Source organism: Pristiophorus japonicus, chromosome 16, assembly GCF_044704955.1.
Source record: "Pristiophorus japonicus isolate sPriJap1 chromosome 16, sPriJap1.hap1, whole genome shotgun sequence".
Lineage (NCBI taxonomy): Eukaryota > Metazoa > Chordata > Chondrichthyes > Pristiophoridae > Pristiophorus > Pristiophorus japonicus.
This window is the reverse complement of record NC_091992.1, coordinates 28,662,875-28,686,784: the sequence shown is the minus strand read 5'-3', so window position 1 is coordinate 28,686,784 and position 23,910 is coordinate 28,662,875. Positions and strand designations below refer to the sequence as shown.

At 45.3% G+C, this 23,910-nt stretch overlaps 1 protein-coding gene across 1 annotated transcript in view; it reads left to right on the top strand.

Annotated features, from left to right (window-relative positions):
• Positions 1–764: 764 nt before the first annotated feature.
• Positions 765–23,910, top strand: part of LOC139226927 (membrane-associated phosphatidylinositol transfer protein 3-like) — a gene marked incomplete at its 5' end in the record, with an annotated part of 431,271 nt that continues 408,125 nt past the window's right edge. The window contains 2 exons of the mRNA XM_070858017.1: positions 765–807; positions 15,416–15,511. Of these exons, the coding sequence (XP_070714118.1) occupies positions 765–807; positions 15,416–15,511 (139 nt within the window). The remainder of the gene's footprint in view (positions 808–15,415; positions 15,512–23,910) is intronic.

The following is a 23,910-nucleotide window of genomic DNA, read 5'->3' as shown; positions in this document are numbered from 1 at the left end:
TTAACAATTCCCCTTTTCCTCCCATCCCACACCCTTTAAAAAACAACTTTCTGTTACCCTGTATTCTCGCACTGCAGTGACCTTGAAAATGACAATATCCATGATTATAATAATACTTATTGTATGTAATAGGAATTAATCACCAGCAGTGCTCCAGAGGGTGGTATTGCCAAGAACTGTCTGTCTTCACCGCAGAAGTGTTTTTTTAAAAGCTGGTGTTTACATCACAGAGAGGGACTTGGAGGGAAAGCGGAGACTTGTTCGTTTAGTTCGACAGACTGACTTTTTGGGGCAGTGTGAAGGCTTTTTAGAATTGTGAAACTGGCCCTGTACTCATTACCTTGGAACAAATTAGATCCATGAGGTCTACGGACTGGGCAGTTACCTATCTTTATAGCTTGATGCCTCTGTAAACAATGTAGTGTGTACAGCGGAGGCTACTCCTGTGAAGCTGATTGGCTGCTGCCATGCTGAGAGAGAAAAGTCTGAGAGGCCAGGGGCTTTATTTCTGTCTCTGCTTCTTGCTCTCTCTGTCCTTGGTTTAGAGTAGGGACACTGATGGTTGCTATATGCCAGCAATATTGATGAATCTAGTTGCCAGTCTTTTTTTGTGTTAACAATTAAGGCAGTGTGCAGAGAGGCAGTGTGAGCCTTATGCTTTCTGTGCTTCCCTTCTTTCCATTCTATGCGTCCAACTGCAAACATTCAGCTCATATTTTGTATTCTGTTTGTATTCTGTGCTCCTGCCCTCGATTGTCTAAATATTTGGATACAAGGAGACAAAAGATTTTATTTTGTTACTGAAAGGTAGGTTTAACAGACAAGGTTATAAATGATACGTTAAACGCTAAGTAGAATTGCTTGACTGTGTAACATCTCGTAGTGCTGGAGTCTTTATAGGAATGTGTGCTGAATTTAATGTGCAGCTCTGGATGATGAAAATAACTATGCTCTGCAGTGCTGTAAGTAACCATGTTAAATGATTTTTTTCTCTCATTTGTACAACTGCAGTGCATACATGGATCAAAATAACTGCCCGTCTGTTAATCTGGAATAGGCAAAGATACATCCGAATAAATTCGGATTTATTGCATAGCCGTTCTTATGTCAAACATGTTGTCCATGTTATTAAAGTATACAAGAGAGGTCGGGTTCAAAATTTCAGAGGGAAACAGTTTAGTCAATTGTGAGGGATTATTCTGCATCTCTGTACTTCTAACATCCTTTCAATTGCAAGCAAGATAGAAATAAATGGGACAAGTTATTTATTTTCTGATAACTGTCCAAAAGTCGTATCTTCCTGCATTTAGGGTTAGGGTTTCTTTTAGATTGCCTCTATCCATTTGTGTCTTTGATTTCAATGAAGACAGGAGAGTCTTCGCTATAGGTTGATCATTTATTGCCCAGAATAAAATAAATAAAGTTTCTGTCTGGTTTGCATGACATTGACAGTGTTTATACACCACTAGTTTAATTTCTTGCCTGATAAAAGAAGATCAAATAGGTTTCACCCAGAGCATCAGATTTGTGTGACTAAAGATCTACTCTAATCCAGTTGATCACATTCTGTAATTACCGGATAATATTTTCCAAGTGTATTTTTTGATCAGCCAACTATAGTCACTAATCATAAGTGCTTCATTAAATGCTATGTTCAAATTCAGTGTTTGCTAAAATTTTAACAAGTTATTTATACTAAGATACAAAGCAAATATATTATTGTCCTGGTTGTCATTGATACAAAGCTCAGTGTAGAACTATTTCTTTCAACAGTTTAAAATTTACTGATAATTTTGTAGCATACATTTACTGTCAAAATAAGCCCTCTATTCCCATCTTATTACAGAACTTGATTTTAATAAATCAAATAAGAATATCAAAAACATATTCCTGTTATTAATATTGGCAGAGAATGTTAAAACCTGGCCCAGAATATTTGCAAACACTGTTACATTATTTAAATGAGAGATTTCTCATAAGTGACGCACTTATTCTAGGTTCATTGACGAAGGAGAACAGAAGATTTATTCCATCTGAGAGCTTAACTACTTGTGTGCCAAGGAGACGTTGCAGACTCTGAATCACTTTAATGTCATTTTTGTTTTGTGTTCACTTGAGATAATGATGGACGGCAGCGCTGGGAAATGCAATGTTTTTTGTTCCAGTTTACATCAGCTGATGGCACCATACAGTTCTAAGTTAAGTATATGATAGGTCTGGTAGAAAGCTGGGGCTGCCTTTGCCCTGACAGTTCCTGACATGTAAAATATTAATATATCGTTCATTGCAGCTTGATCTCTTCAATGAAAGTCTATATATAACATAAATCAGGTACGAGACTCACTGTCCTTTCATCGCTGAGATGCTAGCTGGTGGCAGTAAACAGTTTAAGAATAATTAAGATTCCAGTGGGTGCAAGGTTACAGTAAAAAAAACTGCACATAATATTATACTAAAGTGAACATCTCCCTTGCAGATCCCATAAAGATTGTTGACGTGGGAGGTGTCAAGTTGATTCAATAAGTGTTTAATCTGAGTTTCGGGGTCAAACAAATTTTAAATTTTATAAATAAGGGGCATAAGAACATAAGAAATAGGAACAGGAGTAGACCATTCGGCCCCTCGAGCCTGCGCCCCCATTCAATAAGATCATGGCTGACCATTGACCTCAACTCCACTTTCCCGTCTGATCTCCATATCCCTTGATTCCCCATGACTCCAAAATTCTATCTATCTCAGCCTTGAATATATTCAGAGACTCAGCATCCACAGCCCTCTGGGGCAGAGAATTCCAAAGATTCACAACCTTCTGAGTGAAGACATTCCTCCTTAACTCTGTCTTATCCTGAGACTATGCCCCTAGTTCTAGACTCTCCAGCCAGGGGAAACAACCTCTCAGCATCTACCCTGTCAATCCCCTTCAGAATCTTGTATGTTTCAATGAGATCACCTCTCATTCTTCTAAACTCCAGAGAGTATAGGCCCATTCTGCATAGAGTACAAGAGTGAAGAGGTAATGAAACATTTGTACAGGGCACAGGTAGAATATTGAGTGCAGTTTTGGGTCCCATGTTATAGAAAGTACATTAAAGCAATGCAGCTTTAATTCAACAGGACTTGATATTGTGGGATTATTTCTTCTGGAGCAGAGAAAGCCAAAATAAGATTTAGTCTGGGCTTTTAAAATTATGCAGGCTTTTTGACAGGATGAGTAAGGAAAGACTAATTGCTCTGATTAAGGAGTCAGTTACAAGGGGTCATCGCCTTCAAGTCACTGAGTGTAAGGAAAGGAGCTAGAATCATTTTTTTTACTCTTCAGTGAATTGTTGGAGCACGGAATGCCATGCCACAGGGAATAATTGAGGCAGGAACTATGGCGTCTTTTGAGGGAAAACTGAATAAATATTTGAAGCGGCCGAAGATGCAAAGCCACGGGGAGCGAGCAGAGAGCAGTGTGACTAGTTTTGGCTCGCTCCAGCAATGACGGTATTGCCGACATATTGGCACTCTTGCTCCTCTGGCTTCACATGAACATTTAAAAAAAACATTATTCTTTCTTTCAAGACCTACTTTTGGTAGGCCAGGGTCGCTGAGGGTCCCTGAGTGGGGTAAGCCTCAATGTCTGCCCCGTTCATCGGCAAAAACATTCTAAAAGGGTCCACAACAGGTGTTAGGTTCTCTCATTCACATATTCATGGGGCCTAACGCCTGCTTTAGGCAGGCACCCAGGACGTCCAGAAAACAGGGCCCCCGAATTTAGCAGTGGGACCAGCGCTTGTGCAGATTGGGCACAGGCCATTCCACTGCTAAACTGGTATACTTTGCACCCATTTTACACCCCAAAATGAGTGCAATGCATATCAATTTCCATCCCTTTAACCCACATCCATAAACGCTCCACGGGGCATCAGTTTGTGCAGCGAGACACACGATAGCCTAGAAGTTTCACTGCTTCTTGGAATAAAATCTGCCAGACTGGGATTGGAAGAACAGGAAATTGAAAAGAAATCAATCCTGCCAGGTTTCTGCCTCTCATCCGCTGCACCAAGAATTTCTGACGAGGGGCAAGAGCTTTTTCTGCCTGCTCCTCTCCGACTCAATGTGTATTTTTCTGGGAATATCTGGAAGGATCCCAGGCCCGACTGGAAATTCCACCAGTTAAGCCTCCATGTATGGCCAGCAGGATGTAGAGTGTTAATAATTTGATGTTTGAATATGGGACCTACAAGTGAGGGATGTCAGCAAAGAAGATTTGGGCCACTATAGCTTTTGGTCAAACCCCACAAAGGAGATGCAAGGTGCCATAAGAACATAAGAAATAACAGCAGGAGCTGTCACCATTCAACCATTCGAGCCTGCTCTGCGGATCAATAAAATCATGCCTGATCTTCAATCTCAAGATCTACCTTCCTGCAATATCTCCATATCCCTTGATTCCCTTAGTATCCAAAAATCTATCGCTCCCGGTCTTGAATATACTCAACGACTGAGCATCCACAGCACTCTGGGGTATAGAATTCCAAAGATTTACTACCCCCTGCGTGAAGAAATTTCTCCTCATTTCAGTCCTAAATGGTCGACACCTTATTCTGAGACTGCGACCCCTGGTTCTAGTCTCTCCAGCCAGGGGAAACATCCTCCCAGCATCTACACTGTCAAGCCCCTTAAGAATTTCATATGTTTAAATGAGATCACCTCTCATTCTTCTAAACTGTAGGAAAAATAGGCCCAGTCTACTAAAGCTCTCCTCTAAGGACAATACCTTCATTCCAGGAATCAGTCTAGTGAACCTTTGTTGCACTCCCTCCAAAGTAAATATATCCTTCCTTAGGTAAGGAGACCAAAATTGAACACAGTACACCTGGGGGCTGAAATTGCCCATTTCCTTAAGGCCTGTTACCATCATCATAGGCAGTCCCTCGAAATCGAGGAAGACTTGCTTTCACTCTAAAAGTGAGTTCTTAGGTGACTGAACAGTCCAATATGGGAATTACAGTCTCTGTCACAGGTGGGACAGACAGGCATTGAAGGAAAGGGTGGGTGGGGAGTCTGGTTTGCCGCACGCTCCTTCCATGCCGGCGCTTGTTTTCTGCATGCTCTTGGCGACGAGACTCGAGGTGCTCAGCGCCCTCCCGGATGCACTTCCTCCACTTTGGCCAGGGACTTCCAGGTGTCAGAGGGGATGTTGCACTTTATCAAGGAGGCATTGAGGGTGTCCTTGAAACGTTTCCTCTGCCCACCTGGGGCTCGCTTGCCATGTAGGAGTACCGAGTAGGGCGCTTACTTTGGGAGTCTTGTGTCAGGCATGAGAACAATGTGGCCTACCCAACGGAGCTGGTCGAGTGTGGTCAGTGCTTCGATGCTGGGGATGTTGGCCTGATCGAGGACACTAACGTTGGTGCGTCTGTCCTCCCAGGGGATTTGCAGGATCTTGCGGAGATATCGTTGGTGTCATTTCTCCAGAGATTTAAGGCGTCTACTGTATATGGTCCACGTCACTGAGCTATACAGGAGGGCGGGTATCACTACAGCCCTGTAGACCATTAGCTTGGTGCCAGATTTGACGGCCTGATCATCGAACACTCTCTTCCTCAAGCGGCCGAAGAGGCAGTGTTGAACCTCGTCATCTATGTCTGTCCTTGCTGATAGTAGGCTCCCGAGGTATGGAAAGTGGTCCACGTTGTCCAGGGCCATGCCGTGGATCTTGATGACTGGGGGCAGTGCTGTGTGACGGGGTCAGGTTGGTGGAGGACCTTTGTCTTACGGATGTTTAGTGTAAGGCCCGTGCTTTCGTACGCCTCGGTGAAGATGTTGACTATGACTTGGAGTTCAGCCTCTGAATGTGCGCAGACGCAAGCCTCGTCTGCCTACTGTAGCTCGACGACAGAGGATGGGACGGTTTTGGATCTGGCCTGGAGACGACAATGGTTGAACAGGTTCCCACTGGTTCTATAGTTTAGCTCCACTCCAGTGGGGAGCTTGTTGAGTGTGAGGTGGAGCAATGATGCAGCCTTGCTTGACCCCGGTCTGGACGTGGACTGTTACCACCGTAAATCAACGGCCACACTGCCAAATGGAGCGGCCACCGACTTTTGGTGGAATGGCCACTGCTAGCCCAATTGCCCTCCCGAGTTTTCCCGATCCCCCCCCGCCCCCCCCACTCCGCTGCTGCCGATCGCTGTTAAGCGTGTCATCACCTTGCACACCGCTGATCTAATCTCCTGATGTTGACATTCCCCTTGGAAAATCTTCGGCCCGCCCGGCAGTGCCAAAACAACTTTTTCCCCAGTGGTCCAGTGAGGCTGTGGCGTTTTGAAGTGTTGTTGCGGCTGACTCCCAGGTCGGCCCAACAATTATGCCCCGGGTTCGGCTGGGCCGCCAACAGGCAGCCTGGCATCCCGTCTTGGGTGCCAGGCCACTGGCCTGGCCGAAACTCTCCCTGGTGACCCAATGGACTGAAGTTTACAAAGCATGGAAGCTCTCCCCTTTAAGTGAGGGGGAGAATCGTGATGACGCGGCGCCGTGATGATGTCATCGCGGCGGTGAATACGCACCGCTCCCGACTTTCGTCCCTCAGTTGGTGTCACCGCCACGTTTTTGCCCCTCAGGTGTTGTCACCGCCCCCATTATGACCGACTTCTGGATCAAAACAAAATAAAACAAGGAGCAGAATTTCCTGAGAGAGTCGACCTGAACCGCAGCTGCGGTAAAAAATATCGAAACCGGGTGTGTGCGCAGGGAGGCAATTTCTATCCCCAGGTGTAGTCTCACCAAGGCCCCACATAATTTCAGTAAGAAATTGGGTGAAATTGCCCCTTTTTCCGATGTCCGTGAGCCCCTCCAGAATGCGCGAATGGGGGTGCAAGACACTTTTTGCCCATGGTTGGCAGGGATGGGGGGGCACTACCGGCTCCCGGTAAGTTTCCCGGGTGTTTGCCGAGGTGCTGCCATGGGGGTAGCAGCCCGGGCCGCCCGGTTACTGGCAATGACATCATCGCCATGGGCGGCGACCCCTCAGCGCCGTGCGCCGATCCCCTCACCGCCCCGTGAGGCGGACACGAGCGGGTGTCAACACCAGCATCATTGGGTCGCGAAGCTGTCCAACATCCACTTGCGGGGTCAGAGTTAAAGGGGAGGTCGCCAGCTTCCTGCGCCGCCACCTTTGATCTTTTGCTGTCTCTCAGGTCGGCTCCCATACCAGTTTTTTTCCGTGGTTCGGGCCGCCATCGTGCAGTCCGGCACTCCGGTTTGGGTGCCGGTGTGCAGGCCCGGCACCATGCTGTCCAGGCGGTCTAGTGGAGGCCATCAGAAGCCTTGCAGAGTACGCAGCGCCCTTCCCCTTTAAGCACCACTTTCTTTGTGGGGTGGTAAGCCCAATTCAGTGACTGGCTCGGGACTTTTGCACCAGGCGCAGGAAGTCCCGGCCCCAGCAGATTACTGCCCCCAATCGGGGTGCAGGGCAATTTTGCCTCCTTTAACCTTATGCTCCAAATCCCTTTGTAATAAAGTCCTGTTCCATAAGCCAGTTGTGTTCGCAGAGCGGGCAACCCAGTAGCATCAAAACTGGCCTGGGTACTGGCCCCTAATCCGCCCCTAATATTTATATGACCCTGCCCCTGGGATTTGGGATGGGTTCACACTGGCAAGTGGAACTTTTTTCCTTGTGGCTCTTCTCGTGACGCAACAATGTAATTGGAATTTTATGGTGTCGGCTGCGGCTCTGTGGTCACACTCTCGCTCAGAGTCAGACGTTTGTGGGTTCAAGTCCCACTCCAGAGGCTATGGAAATGTGAAGGAAAACCTAGGCCGGAATTTTACAGGCGCTGGAAGGACGGGATTGGAGGTGGATCAGCTGTGAAATTTGGAATGATTCACACTGGGTTGGGACCCCGCTGTAAACCCATCTCCATGCTAGTCTCCCAGGTGCTGGGTCTGTCAGGGCCAAACAGACCCGACAACAAGCGGCAGGGGAGGCAATTTAGATTATGTAGAGCTTAACACAGGTACTTAAAAACTACTTTAAGCTCACCTTTAGATTTTAAGTGTTTGCCAATGGCTTCTCTGCTGCACGGGGATCACATCAGGTAAGGAGGTCAGATGTTGTGTCACCATGGGATGATTTCTTAACTTGACAGCTGCAAATGGTCTATAAAAGCTCCAATTCCATAGGTATTCACTTTCCAAGGTAAGAAGCTGTTGCTCACTGCATTTGGAAGCCAGATTAAGCTTTATGCAGCTTTCAAGTATCTGGAGCAAATTCTCTGTCCAGTGTCACCTCATTGGAACAACCTCTCTCGCCATTGCCAGATCGCTTCTGTCATCTCAACCTCATCTGCCATCTATTCCATCAGCATCGGTGCCCTTGAAAAATTCTCACCTTGGTCCTCAGAATCAAACCACGATCAGCCCCAACACTAGCAGCACCAACAACAACACCAACCTTTTCCACAATCAACTGATGCTGCACAGGACACAGGGCATCAGCACCCGACCATATTGCCGCCCAGGACGCCAGGGATGGCCTCACTATGGCCACATTTACTTCACTTGACACTGTACACCCTGCCTGCCACATGATGAGCCAGGTTGGCACCACTCCACACCAGCACCATAAAGTATCCGTGCAATGCCCAAGCCATTCCTTCCCTACTCATCATCATTGAGGGGGGTACCCTTATGTCTGACCATTCACTGCAACTCAGTAAGCCACTTCCAAAGGAGCACACAAATCTGTTCAAGAACACAAAGTGTTGAAAATAAAGATTTCAATGTTTGACACACAACAGAAATGTTACATGAACATTGGCTAAAACACCCAAGTGCCTACCCTTGTGCATTGTTATTTGGTATGCTTGCACTAGGATGAGAGTGAGTGTGAGAGGTGGTTAGTGAGATGAAGATGTGATACTGTTGATAGAGACGGGGATGGGTGGAGGTGCAAGGTAAGTTGGTGTGAGTAACGATGTTCAGGAGTAGGGTAGGGAAGGCAGATGTGATGAGTGGCACAGCAGAATGAGGTTGAGTGTGGCTTTTCAGTAACGTTTAATGATCTACTGAGATCATTGAAAGTTTGTGCCACTTCAGCCAGATCCTCATGATGACATTCCTGCTTGTGTCCTCCTGTGCAATGTGCAACCAGGCTGCGTTGGTCTCCTGGGGAGATCTCTTCTGCCCATTGGAATGGACGAGAACTTCCTGTGTGCTGTGACTCACTCCATAAGCATCTGGAGGGAGTCATGGGAGAGCCTGGGTGCAGCTGTACACCTCTGTGCAGTGCTTGTCAATGTTTGCAGCACCTCAATGTTGTTGAACACTGACAGTACAACTGTCAGAATCAATGTGGGCATAGTCCCTTTAAGAAAACTGGCTAATGGCACATCATCAACTGATATCATCAGACCCACTTCCTTTAATTGGCTGGCAAACGCGCTGGGCGGGCTTAACAAGCCCAATCCTTGTAAAATCACTTCAACAGAGCGGGATGGAGCGGCAGCAGGCTGGGACCCCGCTACTGACCCTAACCGCAGTGAACCTGCCTCGGTAGGCAAAATCGCCACCTTGGAAAGTATTTGATCAAATCTGTATACCGATGGTACGATCTGAGGAAATAAATTTTTTTATTTGATGTGATCTATTCTTCACTTGATTATGCTTGACATCAGCCCAAGGTTTGGATTTCCTGCCAACCATACCTCACGAGACACTGTTACTGTACCTCATCCTGCCCCCATATCTCATTAGACATGGTGCATTTGCACCTTAACTTGCTCCCAAACTCCATGAGATACTCCATCCTTGAAAGAAAGACTTGCATTTATATAGCGCCTTTCACGACCACTGGACGTCTCAAAGCACTTTACAACCAATAAAGTACTTTTGAAGTCTAAAAATTGTTGTAATGTGGGACTTATCCTGCTCCCATACTCTGACACAGCCTACCATTGCACATTATTGTACTCGCATGCACCATGAGATGAGCTGCCTTTGAACCTTCGTATTAAATGGCAGAGCAGACTCGAGGGGCCGTATGGCCTACTCCTGCTCCTATTTCTTATGTTCTAACCTCATACGACTTCCATACTCTGAGACATTTTGCTACCTGCTCCCCTAAGATCATATGGCCTGTATAAATATAATATAAATGTCAATGAAGGTGATTAGGTTCTTTTAGGATAAGAAAGCTATTGTGACATTTATTTTGTCTTTGTAATTTCAATATCTTCTGACATACAATATGATATTCATTTAATCTATTCAGTGGGAGACTTAATAACCTATAAATGACCTAGTTGCGATTTAGTTTGACAGAAATGTTGGGTATAAATTGAATCCTATACACTGATATTTAAGATACTTTTTAAGATGATAATTTGTTGCATTGTAAAATAAGAGCGCTCAGTAAATGAATCCACAGAGGAGCTGAGCCAAACAGACTAAGAAGTTGCCAGGTTCAATCTGTAGTCTGTTCTAAGTTAACTAATCTCAGCCAGGTAATAGTAGGATGTGACAATTTGTCTTGGCATTCCTGGGTTAGGGAGGAGAATCTAGATTACATTTTCAAATCCGACCCCCTGTTACATTTACTTAATTTCTGCTTTCCGTTTAGGCCCCATGACATTGAACCGTATTCTTTTCTCCCTACATTGATAATGTCGTCAAGGTTGTACTGTAACCAGCCACCAGGTGGGGATAGGCGGGCCTCTGTTTGGTGTTTTCACCTCAGGCCGTGGCTGTGATCAGAACTCTTATTTTCAAAATAGATTTTTCGTTTTGTTAAAAACACAAGAATAGCTGAACTCCTTTGCTCTGCGGGATGCGGCATTTAAAATAATGGAGCACTCAGCAACAATGTGTGAGTTCTCTGCAGCCCTGTGACCATTGCAAAGCAACAACTAGACTGGAGGGATTGCTTGGCCCTACTGTGCTGTTGTCAATTCACCGATGAAAAGTGCATTATTTCTCAGCCTGAAACGCTGGCATTGGCATAGTATGAGAGGCACCTGTGGAGCGAAATAAAATGACACCTGCATTCTCTTCTCATTCTCTGACATTTGAAAGGAACTGAGGAAAATGTGAGCAAGTGTATTGGGACTATGGCTAACAAAATATTCACAGTACACCATCCTCCATATGGACAAGGCAAAAGAGGAATATAAAATTGCAATCTGCCTTGTCCATGACCTTATTTATATTAGCTGTGCTGAAGTCCTAAGAGGCAGAAGGACTCAATCTGTGCCCTTTCCCCAAAGCATTATTTAATGTGATGCGTCTACAGCAGGAGACAGAGTAATGCTGTTGTCTGTCTCAAATTTATTCATAGTATTGCACTTGGTACTTTTAATCAAAATGAGCATATTTAAGAACATTAACTGGTGAATAATGATATATAATTGTTTGAGAGCGATTTATTACTCAGATAATCAGAGAGGATAATTCCGGAGTCGAGAGAGACGAAGGATTGGGTGGATTCACAGATGCAGGAAACGCACTGCAGGCTGATCAGCTTCAGAGTGAGGATAAGTTAGTATTTCAGGTGGTTCTTTCACCAGAACTCACTGACTAGGATTGTTTTACAAGACTCCGCTGCACCTAATGGCTTTGTGATGCCATGAACTGTGAGAGCAACGGTTGAGTGGACTACACAATTGTCCAAACTGAGCCTTGAGGGTAGATTCGAAGCATCGGTCAGCGGGTCAGTGGAGTGGGCGGGCCAGTTGCCTGATCCATCAGGTGGGTGGCTCAGTCCATTTTGAGGGCCAGGCCTCCTTAATGCACTGCCGGTGAGTTGCACGCCATGAATGAATGTCTCGCAGCTAACCAACTTGAGGCTGGCTCAATATTGGAGGCTGATCAGCCAGGCTTGAGGGCAAGTATGGGGGGTTGTGGTGGGGGAACACGGGGTGACAGTGGTCCACATTATTTTTGTGGCACCGCGAGGAATACTCCTGCCCCACAAAAATAATTTTTCACTTATCTTTTGGAGCTCTTCATCTTTGTAGTGCATTTGCTTCAAGCGTTCTTTGCTTAAGATTTCATAGCAGCACATTACTATTAAGAACTAGTTGGTTTATTAACAAAGGTTTAACAATCACATGACACATGACCAGTTCATCCACTAGGCTCACAACTGCACACTTTATCGTAGATGCCCAAGACCCAACCTACTGGGGTTTTATTGAGCCTTGTGAACATCACGTGACTGGCTAAGTCACAATGCAACAGCTCTACAACTATTTTAATTAAACCATAAATCAAGTGCTCCACTGAAAAGAGGCAGTAGAACCGCCAAATTAACAAATGAAACTTTGGACATTAAACGGTCAAATTAAAATTTGGTTGCTGGGGGTGATGATGCACTCCAGTCCCTCCGGTGCCCACCTCACACGGAATGCCGCGAGCGTACTGGTGGACACCGCGTGCTCCATCTCCAGGGACACCCTGGCACGAACATAACAGCGGAAGAGAGGCAGGCAGTCGGGCTGAACGACCCCCTCGACCGCCCACTGCCTGGACTGGTTAATGGCCACTTTGACCATGCCTAGGAGCAGTCCTACGAGGAGGCCTTCCGACCTGCCCGCTCCCCTCCGCACCGGGTGCCCAAAGATCAGGAGCGTAGGACTGAAGTGCAGCCAGAATTTGAGGAGCAGCCCCTTCAAATAATGGAATAGGGGCTGCAACCTCACACATTCAACATAAGCATGGAACACAGACTCCTCCAGGCTGCAGAAATTGCAGGAGGCCTGGGAGTCCATGAACCAACAAGAAACGATTGCACAGGACTGTCCCGTACAACACTCTCCAGGCCAAGTCCCCAATAAATAAAGGGAGGACTCCCGCATAGAGAGCACTCCATTGGCGATCCCACCTCCTCCGGCCGGCAAGATGGTGTGCCATGACGTGTCCGGACTCAACAGCTCTACAAACCTGAGGCCGGCTCAATATTGGAGGGCAGGTATGGGGAGGTTGTGGTGGGGACAGGAGAGTCACAGAGGGTGGGGGAACCCAGGGTGACAGTAGTCCACATTATTCTTGTGGCACCAAGAGGAGCACTCCTGCCCCACAAAAATTATTTTTCACTTACCTTTTCGATGTCTTCATCTTTGTAATGTATTTTGCTTCATTGGTTCTTTGCTTAAGAATTCATAGCAACACATTGCTATTAAGAACTAGTTAGTTTATTAACAATGGTTTAACAATCACACTACACAATACCAGTTCATCCACTAAGCTCACAACTGCATACCTCATCGTGGATGACCTAAATCCAACTGACTGGGGTTTTATTGAGTCTTGTGAACATCACGTGACTGGCTAAGCCACTCACATGAGCACACTCACAGGTACATATATTACAATCTTGACCACCAGCATTTACTGAATGGAGTGTCCATGGGCCACACTTTGCACAAAAGGTTGTTAAAATTGTATCGGGGTCCTATTTATGTTACAGGATTTGCATAGGTTAATGAGGCAGGTGCCGGGAGGTTCTGTGAAAAATGGCAGCCGGGTGGAACAGGACTGTAGCTCAACCAACCCGATTTTAACTCCACTACTGCCCTGTTTTCTCTAGGCAGAGGGAGTTAAAATTTTTCCCTTTGGTGGCAGCCTTGCACAACCTCCGAGGAGGCGATTTTAATCCTACTCGCTCAGCAGAAACCTGGCAGGTGGGCAGTTAAAATCACCCTGGCTCTTATCTGTCCGAAAGTTGGCATTATTGCAACATCTGCAATTTTAGCCTGCTCTCCTGAGCAGGCAGCAAAGAGACACACCTGGAGCCTACAGGGTCCTCCTTTACATATGCATGTTGCGACCTGATGACATCATTGAGACCCGACTGTAATTTTAACTCGGGCCTGAGCGCGGAATTCATCTGGAGTTAAAATCGGGGCCATAGTTTATTTTTTATTAAAACTAGAACTATTGTTTGCCTATTATATGACACATTCAGCTTTCACTTAATGGTTTCCCATGAAGGCCCAGCGAGTACAGGGACTTCACTCTGTTGGAGATATGGTCAAGACCCTCTGTCCTCTGTGGTGCAGTAGTTAATGGTGTTGTGATTTAATAATGGAGACTACTGCAGGGATAAGTGAACTTGGTATCTATCTCAGGATCTTCATTCAGAAACTCTGTTTCACATCACCAAATAAGGATTTTGGTTCTGTCGCCAACCTTCTACAGTGTAGCCTGCTGCATAAAGCTATTCTTGCCTGAGGAGGAAGTTGAGTAAGTTAGTCAAGAAGCTAAAGGCCATGGTTTGGGTGAATGAATGAAACATGGTCAGTCTGGTCCTGTAATGATGAGCTGCAATGACTGAGCTGAACACTTTTGTTACTCCAATAACCTTTCAGCTTCTTACCTCACGCACCATCTGTGGCTGAGTAAACAGGTAGATAATTATTAGCGTCTGCCAAAGGTTGCTGTGAACCAGCTTCTAGTGTAAAAGCAGCCCACCAGTGATTCTCTCGGTAATCACCTGTGCAGTTCTATGATCCATGTCATATAGTATGGGGCAAAAAGTAAAGGCTAACTCAGGCCTACAGTGAAATGAGAGAATGACTTCAAAACACAGCAAGGTTCCTCTCCGTGCCCACAAACCATGAAAACAGAAGTACAGAACTGAGAGCAGTGGGAGAGCTGAACTGCACAGTAATCACAGTGTTCGTAAATAACACAGGACTCCTCAAACATATTCAATAAGATTTGAAAAATCCAATGGGTTATAATTGCCTGTCAATTCTTTTAACTATTTTTAAATGTATAATTTTCTTCCCTCCTTTATCAACCAAATCTCCTCTCCTAAAAGCGTGGACCCTTTGCTGGAGAGCACTAGCTGCCTCTGGCATGATCATTCTGCATGTGTAAGTGTGTTGGCGGACTATTGAAATGAAGAGTTTGCACAACCAAGCCTGATTCTGTTCACGGACTACCCATTTCCAGCATGGGTCAGTGGGTAGAAGTCGGGTGGGATGGCAAGGCCAAATGTTGTACCTCTACCATCAGCTGAAATCAGCTACCTTGGCATAAACTGGGGACTGAACCTAATCTGTATGACTCAGCCAGTCACTGCTTAACAAGCTGAGCCGTTGAATGAGCTGATTTTATCTTATTCTGTGTACACTTAGAGCCCTTTTGTATAATATGAGCCACGTATAAAAAAAGTGCGCTAGAAAAATAGGGTAAGCTTTTTTTGTGTGGGTTCTGTTAGTGAATGAATCATATAAGATCTACATTACACCAAGCCTGTAGTCAAATGAAGAACCTTTTCAAGGCCGTCTATGATAAGGACATAGTTTGCCAGTACTTCGTGTTCTTTTTTAAGGAAAATCATTAACTTCGCAGACACACCTGAGTGTTAGCTTTGGATAATAGGCTGGCTACTTTCCTCTGACTGATCTTTCTTTTCCTATTGCAGCTGCCTCTTGCCGATACAGAAACTCACAGTGGCGGATGCAGAATATTGTGCATGACTCCGGCGACAGCTCAGAGGATGAATTCTTCGATGCACGAGGTTTGTGGAAGTGCTATTCGTTCTGGAGAAACCAGTAACCCCTGTTGTCAGTTAGTTATATTTTCCCAGCAAGTGCAGATGGCGAATGGGAAGTCATGTTGTACTGTCTTCAGCATGAGACCCTGGCTTACCAGTGAACCAAAGAAGGGCCTGAGTTTTAGTGATGTCTATTTTTCTTGTGTAACGTTTAGTAATATAAAATTGCAACTGCAATTTGCATCAAGAATTTTAACAGCCCGTATATGAATAGATCGTTAATGAAACTGGAGTGATCTGATTAATGAGGGTTATTTTCTGCCTGCAATTAAATTTTCAAAATCCTGCTACACATGTTTAGACCTGTCGGATAACAGCTACTCTCTGCAACTAAGGCAGATCATAGTGACATAGGCAACCTCAAGCCGATTAAAGTGTGCGGCTATTGCCTAATGCTTTACTCAGTTCTCTGCCCTCAGTTCCATCATGTATTCAAACCCATTATTATTATATCTGATAAAGCATCTGCTGTGGTTTAAGTTTAAAAAAAATATCCCAAGCTGGTATCGATTGAGAATGATTGCTAATCTTCGATTTCAATTTTCTTCAAAGTCTATAATAGGGCAAGGCAATCAAAGATGCACAGAGAGTGAGGTCCATGGAGGTGTAGGATGCAAATAGTAATTGCACATTATAAAAAAAAAACGTTCTCATCATTCATTGCTGTTCGTAATGCCTTGTCTTGAACTAATCTGAATAACTGTAACAAACTCATCTGTGAGATTATACCTAGAAATGACTGTTGGTGATTTGAGTGGATGAATGCTTAATCTATTTGTATGACATTCCGACATGAGCTTTGCCAGATTATCCTTCTACTTTAACACTGCTATTTGACAGTTCATCTACAGTAAGCTCTGGGTTTGCTAGACCAAGGCTCTATTTCCAATCTTTCTAGTTGGTGCTTTTGCTGGTTGTTGGTTGGCCACTGCTTGCAACCCTGGTTATCGCCGCCCATCTGCTCTCTTTCTCCGTTGTGCTAACGCACTGTTATTGGGCTACAGCCTTGGAAAAAAATAATCTCATTGAACCCTTTGAGGAATTAATTTTCTTTCCACTTGGCAGAAGAGGAAGTCTAGTCTTAAATTACACAAATAATGTCTGATTATAAACTAAGTGCCGAACATTGTTACTATGCAGTACTAGATCAGCAGTTCAGCAGCGTACAAGGAACTGTGTTATATTCATTAAAACTCTAATGTGATGTAACAAGAAACAAACACTTCATTCAAAAGGTGGAACTTTTCTAAATCCGGCAGATTAAACATATATTCATATTAATTATTAGAAATAATAATAATTATTCATAATTAATAAGCGTATTGGGACGTTTTGCTACGTTAAAGGTGCTATATAAATAAAAGTTGTTCTTCTTGTTGAAATATAATTCTTGAAAATTAGCCCTTACCAAGTGGATAGTTATAGCTGGCAGAATTGCCATCATTGCTGGATGCATGGATGACTTACTCTTCATGACATGTATTTTTTATTTAGTATAATCCTGCCCTTGAAATCCTTCCTTATCAGGATTGGCTTTTGGAGGCATAGCGTAGCTCATTTCTTTCAAATGATCCCTTGTTACTGTAAAGTCCTTTCTCTACAGCATGAAACCACACGGGACACATTCCAGGGACAAGGCCACTCTGTGACCTTAACTCTTTATTACAGGACTCCAGAAGTGATGACCCTGTGTGGGACCTCCCTTTATATACCTGTGTGATCAGGTAAGGAGTGTCTCCCACAAGTTCACCCCCTGTGGTCAAAGTGTGCATCTGAGTTGAGTGAATACAGTAATACAGTAGTGTTACATTGTAGTTATAAACATGACATCTATCATGTATTGTGCAGCAGTCAGTGATAGTGGGTGGTTTGTGAGGCAGAGTCTCTGTGACCATTAGCAATGCCACACTATGATCAGCCAGATGGAGCAGGGTTCAAGAAGAGCGGTCGACTGATGTCAGATTTTCCTCCCCTTGAGGTGGAATGTTTTGACTTAATGCAGTGCTTGATCTCATGGTCTGGCTGAAAATCGATCAGACTTGCTCTACGTGGCACAATACGTTTGAACTAAGACAGACCTGCTGCTTAAACCACAACTCTCTCATTCAGAGGCAGGCATAGAACCTTTTGTACTTGCAGCTTGGTTGGAAATCATTATAAGATAGTCACTACGGAATTCAGAAGAAAATTCTTTACCCAAAGAGGGGTGAGAATGTGGAACTTGCTACCATAGGCAGTGGTTGAAGCGAATAGTATTGATGCATTTAAGGGGAGGCTAGACAAGCATATGAGGGAGAAGAGAATAGAGGGTTATGCTGATAGATTTAGATGAGGAAAGTCGAGAGGAGGCGTGAGTGAAGTGTAAACACTGGCATGGACTGATTGGGCCGAGTGGCCTGTTTCTATGCCGTATATCCTATATAATCCTATGTAATCCCATATAATTATGCTATTTAACAAGTGTTAGCATAATACTCGATGTGGTCAATGCCATAACTGACTAATTTACTACATTTTCTGCCACCTGTGTGATACAATGGACCATTCTAACTCTGATTGCTTGGCCTAAAATAACTGTGCTACACTCGGTGCAAGTTCCTGCTCACATCATGCCCGCCACCATGTTCCCAGAGACTTCCGCTAAAGAGTCTAGGCATCCACCTGAATAAAGTGGGAGCCTAATTACTGCATGTAAATTGGAGCCCTTTGGCATATGGAGAACCCCAGTATCATTTTGAGGGAAAACTGGGCAGAGTGTGTGCTGTGTATGTTCCATCGTGTGGTAAAGCAGAAATGTATAGAACAGGTGCATATAGGGCCAGGAGGAGTAGGAATGCTCCACCAGGCTCCACTAGAACACTGTAGGCCATGCCACCTCAAACATGCCCTCCCTCCACTTCCTCCACTGTCTGTTCCAACGCCCCCCCTCCTCTAACCCACTTGGTATTGCACCAGACTGTCTCATGGAGCCAGGAATATCTTGGCAATTTTCAAATTAGATGGGTTTGGATAAAGGAAGTTGTTTTACCTAATTGCTCTCATGTTTCCAGAACCAACCCCAGCATCTTTTCATTTATCGTTAGCATTCGCCTGAGCAGGCAGACAGGGCTTCAGGTTCAATGTCTCATCCCTCAGTCCTGCCACTTGAATGTTAATCTGGACAATTGGCTCAAGTCCAGGAGTGGAGCACTTTCTGATCCAGGAGCAAACGTGCTGCCAACTAAGTCACGCTGACTTTCCAGTATTGTAGCAGAAGCATGAATTATATCATATCCTAAGATTACATTGAGGCAAAAACAGACAGATAAACATGCAATTAAAATGATCAGGAAGAATTAATATATACAATGAAAATATTAACATTTCTCAGAAAATTCAGTTATTTTAGATGGATAAGTATAGTGCTAATTTTGCTAGGCTGCACTTCCAACAGGGGATATACTTGCAAGGGCCACAGAATTGGAGTTGCATTTTGGTCGTCCAGTCTCCAATCTGTGCTTACTATGAGTGTGCCTCCTTGTTGGTAGTGCGGCATTGCAGAATGCCCCCTATCCTTTATACAACTGGTCACCTAACCAGACCACCGACTGACTTGGGCCTTCACATATTATGCATTTCATTCACTGGTTATGAAGAATTAGTATCATTTCCACTGCCCATAAACTATCTTCTATCAAAATGATTAATTGAAACATTTTTATATTTGATTGAAAAGCCCAAAAAGCACCAAAAGAGACGCAAAAATGGTTTGACAACATTCAACGTTTGCACAAAAGGGATTCAATAATGAAGATATCAGCTGCAACAGACTAACTGATACAAACATCTACCAGAGTGGTAACAGCACATTATATTTCTTTACATTATAATAAATATTTGTCAAAGTTCTTGGTCCAGTGGCAAAGGCTAACCAAGACAACTGGAGACCAGCTCTGCTGTACGTACCTAGTGCGCACACATATCGCAGTGTGGGCTGGCCCGTGCTGCTCCATGGCCCACACCTCTTCTGGGCCCCGAACTCACACATCTCCTGGATCCCGATAACGTCGCTCCACGATCTCTCGCCGCTCCTGCGCCCCAACCTCGCCGCTCCTGATGTACCTGCCCACGCTCCAATCAACGACCTGGACCTTGATGACGTCCAATCCAGTTGCCCTCTTCGCAGCATATTATGCAGCATGCAGCACACAACAGTGAACTGACCAACAATCTCAGGGGAGTATTGCAAATAGCCTCCGGAATGGTCCAGGCATCGGAAACGCTGTGTCAAGAAGCCAATGGTCCTCTCTATTATGCTGCACGTCGCATAGTGCGACATGTTGTATTCCTGGTCAGCTTCCGTCCGGGTTACGCGTAGGGACGTCATGAGCCAGGTGACGAGGCCATACCCTTTGTCTCCCAGTAGCCAGCTCTGCCTTTCTGGCTGCTGAAACATGGCAGATATAGGGCTCTCGTGTAGGATGAATGCACCATGGGTGCTCCCAGAATATCTTGCATCAACTGACATGATGCAATGCATGTCGCCACACATGAGCTGCACATTAATGGAAGCCTTTTCTGTTCCTGTACATCTCAGAATCCTCCAAAGGTGCTCGCAAAGCGCTGTGGGTACAATCAATGCAACCCTGTACCTTTGGGAAGCTAGCAATCCAGCAATCCTGGAAAAGCCCACAGCCCTTTCACGCATTGCCTGGGCGGTCATGGGGAACTTTATGTTGTCATTCCTGCGGGCAGCAGTTACATGCTGTGTTGCATGTTGAGAAATGGCACACACATCCCCAGTTGTAGCCTGGAAGGATCCAGATGCATAGAATGAAAGTGCAGCTGTAACCTTCACTTCAACAGACAAAGCAGTCCTCCTGATGCTTCTAGGGTGCAGGTCTGCTTTTACTTGCTCACAGATCTCAGTTACAACTTCTTTGCGGAAACACAGCCTTCTGGTACAGTCTGCCTCACTCAGGTGCAGGTACGAACACCTGTCTCGATATACCTGACAAGGGTAAGGCTTCCTGCCCATCACCCTACTTGCTCTGAGGTTCCTCATGCAATGACGTCGAATCAATTGTCTTCTCCGCAGCTCCATCATGTAGAAGGCTTGCACACGGTTGTCAGTATTGCCCCCATGATTAAATTGTACCTTTGCAATAAGCTCAAAACGGCAGGCAGGACAAGGTTCTTTGTTCTCTCTCCCCAAAGTTGACACCCTAGTATGGACCACACCCAGGTCTGAGCAGGCACAATGATCAGGAACCCCACCCCCCTCCAGGCTTCATTTGATGGGTAGTGTAGGCTTCTCATGCTTTCCGTTCACCTTCCACAGCCCCCCACCCCCCCACAGAATTTTTTTCAAGCCGAGCCCCGAGCCCTTGTGTCCGGGCGAGGGACCGATTCTGCCGGCCGACGCTCCGATCCTTGAGCCCGGTTTGGAAACGTTCGGTGTTGACTTATCAGTTTAAAAAAAAATGTAAACTTAAAGAATTCCATTAAACTTCCATTTCCTGTGTTTTAAGTTTTAAAAATTTAAGCTTGATTATGGATATTTATTCTTGACTCCCTCCAAAACTTCGCATAAAAGCAATGGCGTCTTTCCGCGCCGATTTTTTAATGTGCGCTGGTTTTCCTTAAGTGCCCAGAAGGTTTTTCGGGAGTGGTCACATACGCTGTCCTAGGAAAAATTTAAATTGACCAAACTTGCATAATTGTGAAAAACTGGTGCAGACATCAGGTTACACCTCCTATGATGCAAAAAAAAAAATTCTAAAAATTCGGAACTAACTGAGCACAAAGATTGGGGAATCTTGGATTTTTAAATTTAGGTCAAAATGCGGCGCGTGCCAAAAGATGGTGCAAATCACTGGGGAAAATTGACTATTGACTTTGTGAGTTCTGGCAACAACTTTGGGCTGGTGGTGGACTGCTCATTTGCCTTGTAAATATTGTACTTTGCTCATAGGTGGTCTGGAAGAGGAGGGGTGCAGTACGAGGAGCAGGGTTAGCATCAACCACCAGTCGCCCTCGCTGCCAGAACAACTAATACAAGAGCATTTCACCTGAACAATCGTTCACCTCCCCAATACACCAACAGTCCCGCCATCCTTATGACCACTGTCCTCACACACACCATCTGATTGCTTTCTTGCTGTCCAGTCCCATGGGTCTTGCGATCACCTGACTAGGAATATCAACATCAACATCAAATAATTAAAAAAAAAATCTTTACAACTCAATTCATATTTGAATAATAGGTAACTTGCTGAATTAAGAATCACACTTGTAAAAACCCCTGGTACCTGTCTTGTGTACTTGTTTACCTATCCTCGTGCTCCCACAAAGTCATCATCATAGGCAGTCCCTCGAAATCGAGGAAGACTTGCTTCCACTCTAAAAGTGAGTTCTGAGGTGTCTGTACAGTCCAATACGGGAATTACAGTCTCTGTCACAGGTGGTACAGACAGTGGTTGAAAGAACGGGTGGGTGGGAAGTCTGGTTTGCCGCACGCTCCTTCCACTGTCTGCGCTTGTTTTCTGCATGCTCTTGGCGACGAGACTCGAGGTGCTCAGCACCCTCCCGGATGCTCTTCCTCCATTTTGGGCGGTCTCGGACCGGGGATTCCCAGGTGCTGGTGGGGATGTTGCACTTTATCAAGGAGACTTTGAGGGTGACTTGAAACGTTTCCTCTGCCCTCCTGGGGCTCATTTGCCGTGTATGTGTTCCGAGTACAGCACTTGTTTAGGGAGTCTCGTGTCGGGCATGCGGACGATGTGGCCCGCCCAACGGAGCTGGTCGAGTGTGGTCAGTGCTTCGATGCTGGGGATGCTGGCCTGAGCGAGAACACTGATGTTGGTGCGTCTTTCCTCCCACTGGATTTGCAGGATCTTGCGGAGGCAACGCTGGTGGTACTTCTCCAGCGCTTTGAGATGTCTGCGGTATATGGTGCACGTCTCTGAGCCGTATAGGAGGGTGGGTATCACTACTGCCCTGTAGACCATAAGCTGCCCTGTAGACCCACAAAGTGCATCTCCAGTGGCTACAGATTGGGAGGCTGCGCAGCTTCCATTGGGAACACTTCTGTGGCTGTGGTGGGCGACCTCAAGCAGCTTGAAGGCCGAGCTTCAGACTGCAGCATCACGACGTGCGCCAGAGCAGTGTGGCACAAACCAGGGCACTGGCGGAGTAGCTGGCAGGGGAGCAGGTGCCACCCTATTGAGCAAATCCACTGGGCAGATAGACGCACCAACATCAGTGTTCTCGCTCAGGCCAGTATCCCCAGCATCGAAGCACTGACCACGCTCGACCAGCTCCGTTGGGCGGGACACATCGTCCGCATGCCCGACACGAGACTCCCTAAACAAGAGCTCCACTCGGAACACATACAAGGCAACTGAGCCCCAGGTGGGCAGAGGAAACGTTTCAAGGACACCCTACTGGGGCTTTGCCTCAGCACTCCTGCTGCTCTGAGCAAGAACAGAGTGCAGGAATAAGGCGCTGTCCCTGCAACCACATGAACAGATATTTTCTGGTGCAATCAACTTTAAGCCCAGATTTCCTGCCATGTGGTTGCCCCAACTTTTTATTCCTAAATAAACAAAAGAGGATAATAATGTCATTAAATTTGAATCATTAGACATGATTTTATTTAACTTGCTGTATTTAAAGTGCTTAACATTGTTTCTCACAAATTGGTGCTTATATTAAACAATCTACTACAACCTGTCAACCTGTTTTTGTTTGATGTAAAATGTAATAATGTAATGTAAGCAGTGGGATAAATCCCTTTGCTGCAGTAGCCCTTTATCATCAATTGAATACATTACATCGTGCTTAATGGAAGTGCAGGAATTCAGAATAAATTGTTTGCTTCTGTGCAAAGCAAGGCAAGTTGGGACTGCCTATCAGAATGGACGAGAGCACCCCGGTACACCACACCCACCCTTGTCCGACTGGCAATGCAGGATGTCGTAACATTTATCTTCAATTGCAAACATAATGGACAATGTGCTGTTGACTCTTTAGCTGAGAATGGCTTTCATGCACCATATTGGAGTCCCCTTTATAGTATTGAAATAGCTGGAATAGCTGCAGTCATTTTGTCTATTTCTTAATGCTTAACTGCTCTTTGAAGTAGCTTTCATCACTAAAGAACAGATGGTACATTTTTTGAAAAGAAATATCTCCCTTATTTGTATTATAATATCAAATGTTTCAAATCTGGACCTTCAGTTTTATTGGACTGTTTAAAACTCCACCCCTCTCCTTTTGCACTTTAATATTGTTCATGCAAATGTGCTGGCATAGAGGGAAGCTCCTAATATTAACTGAGCAAATCATATTCCAGGGGAACAGTTCATTTCAAATGCAGGGAG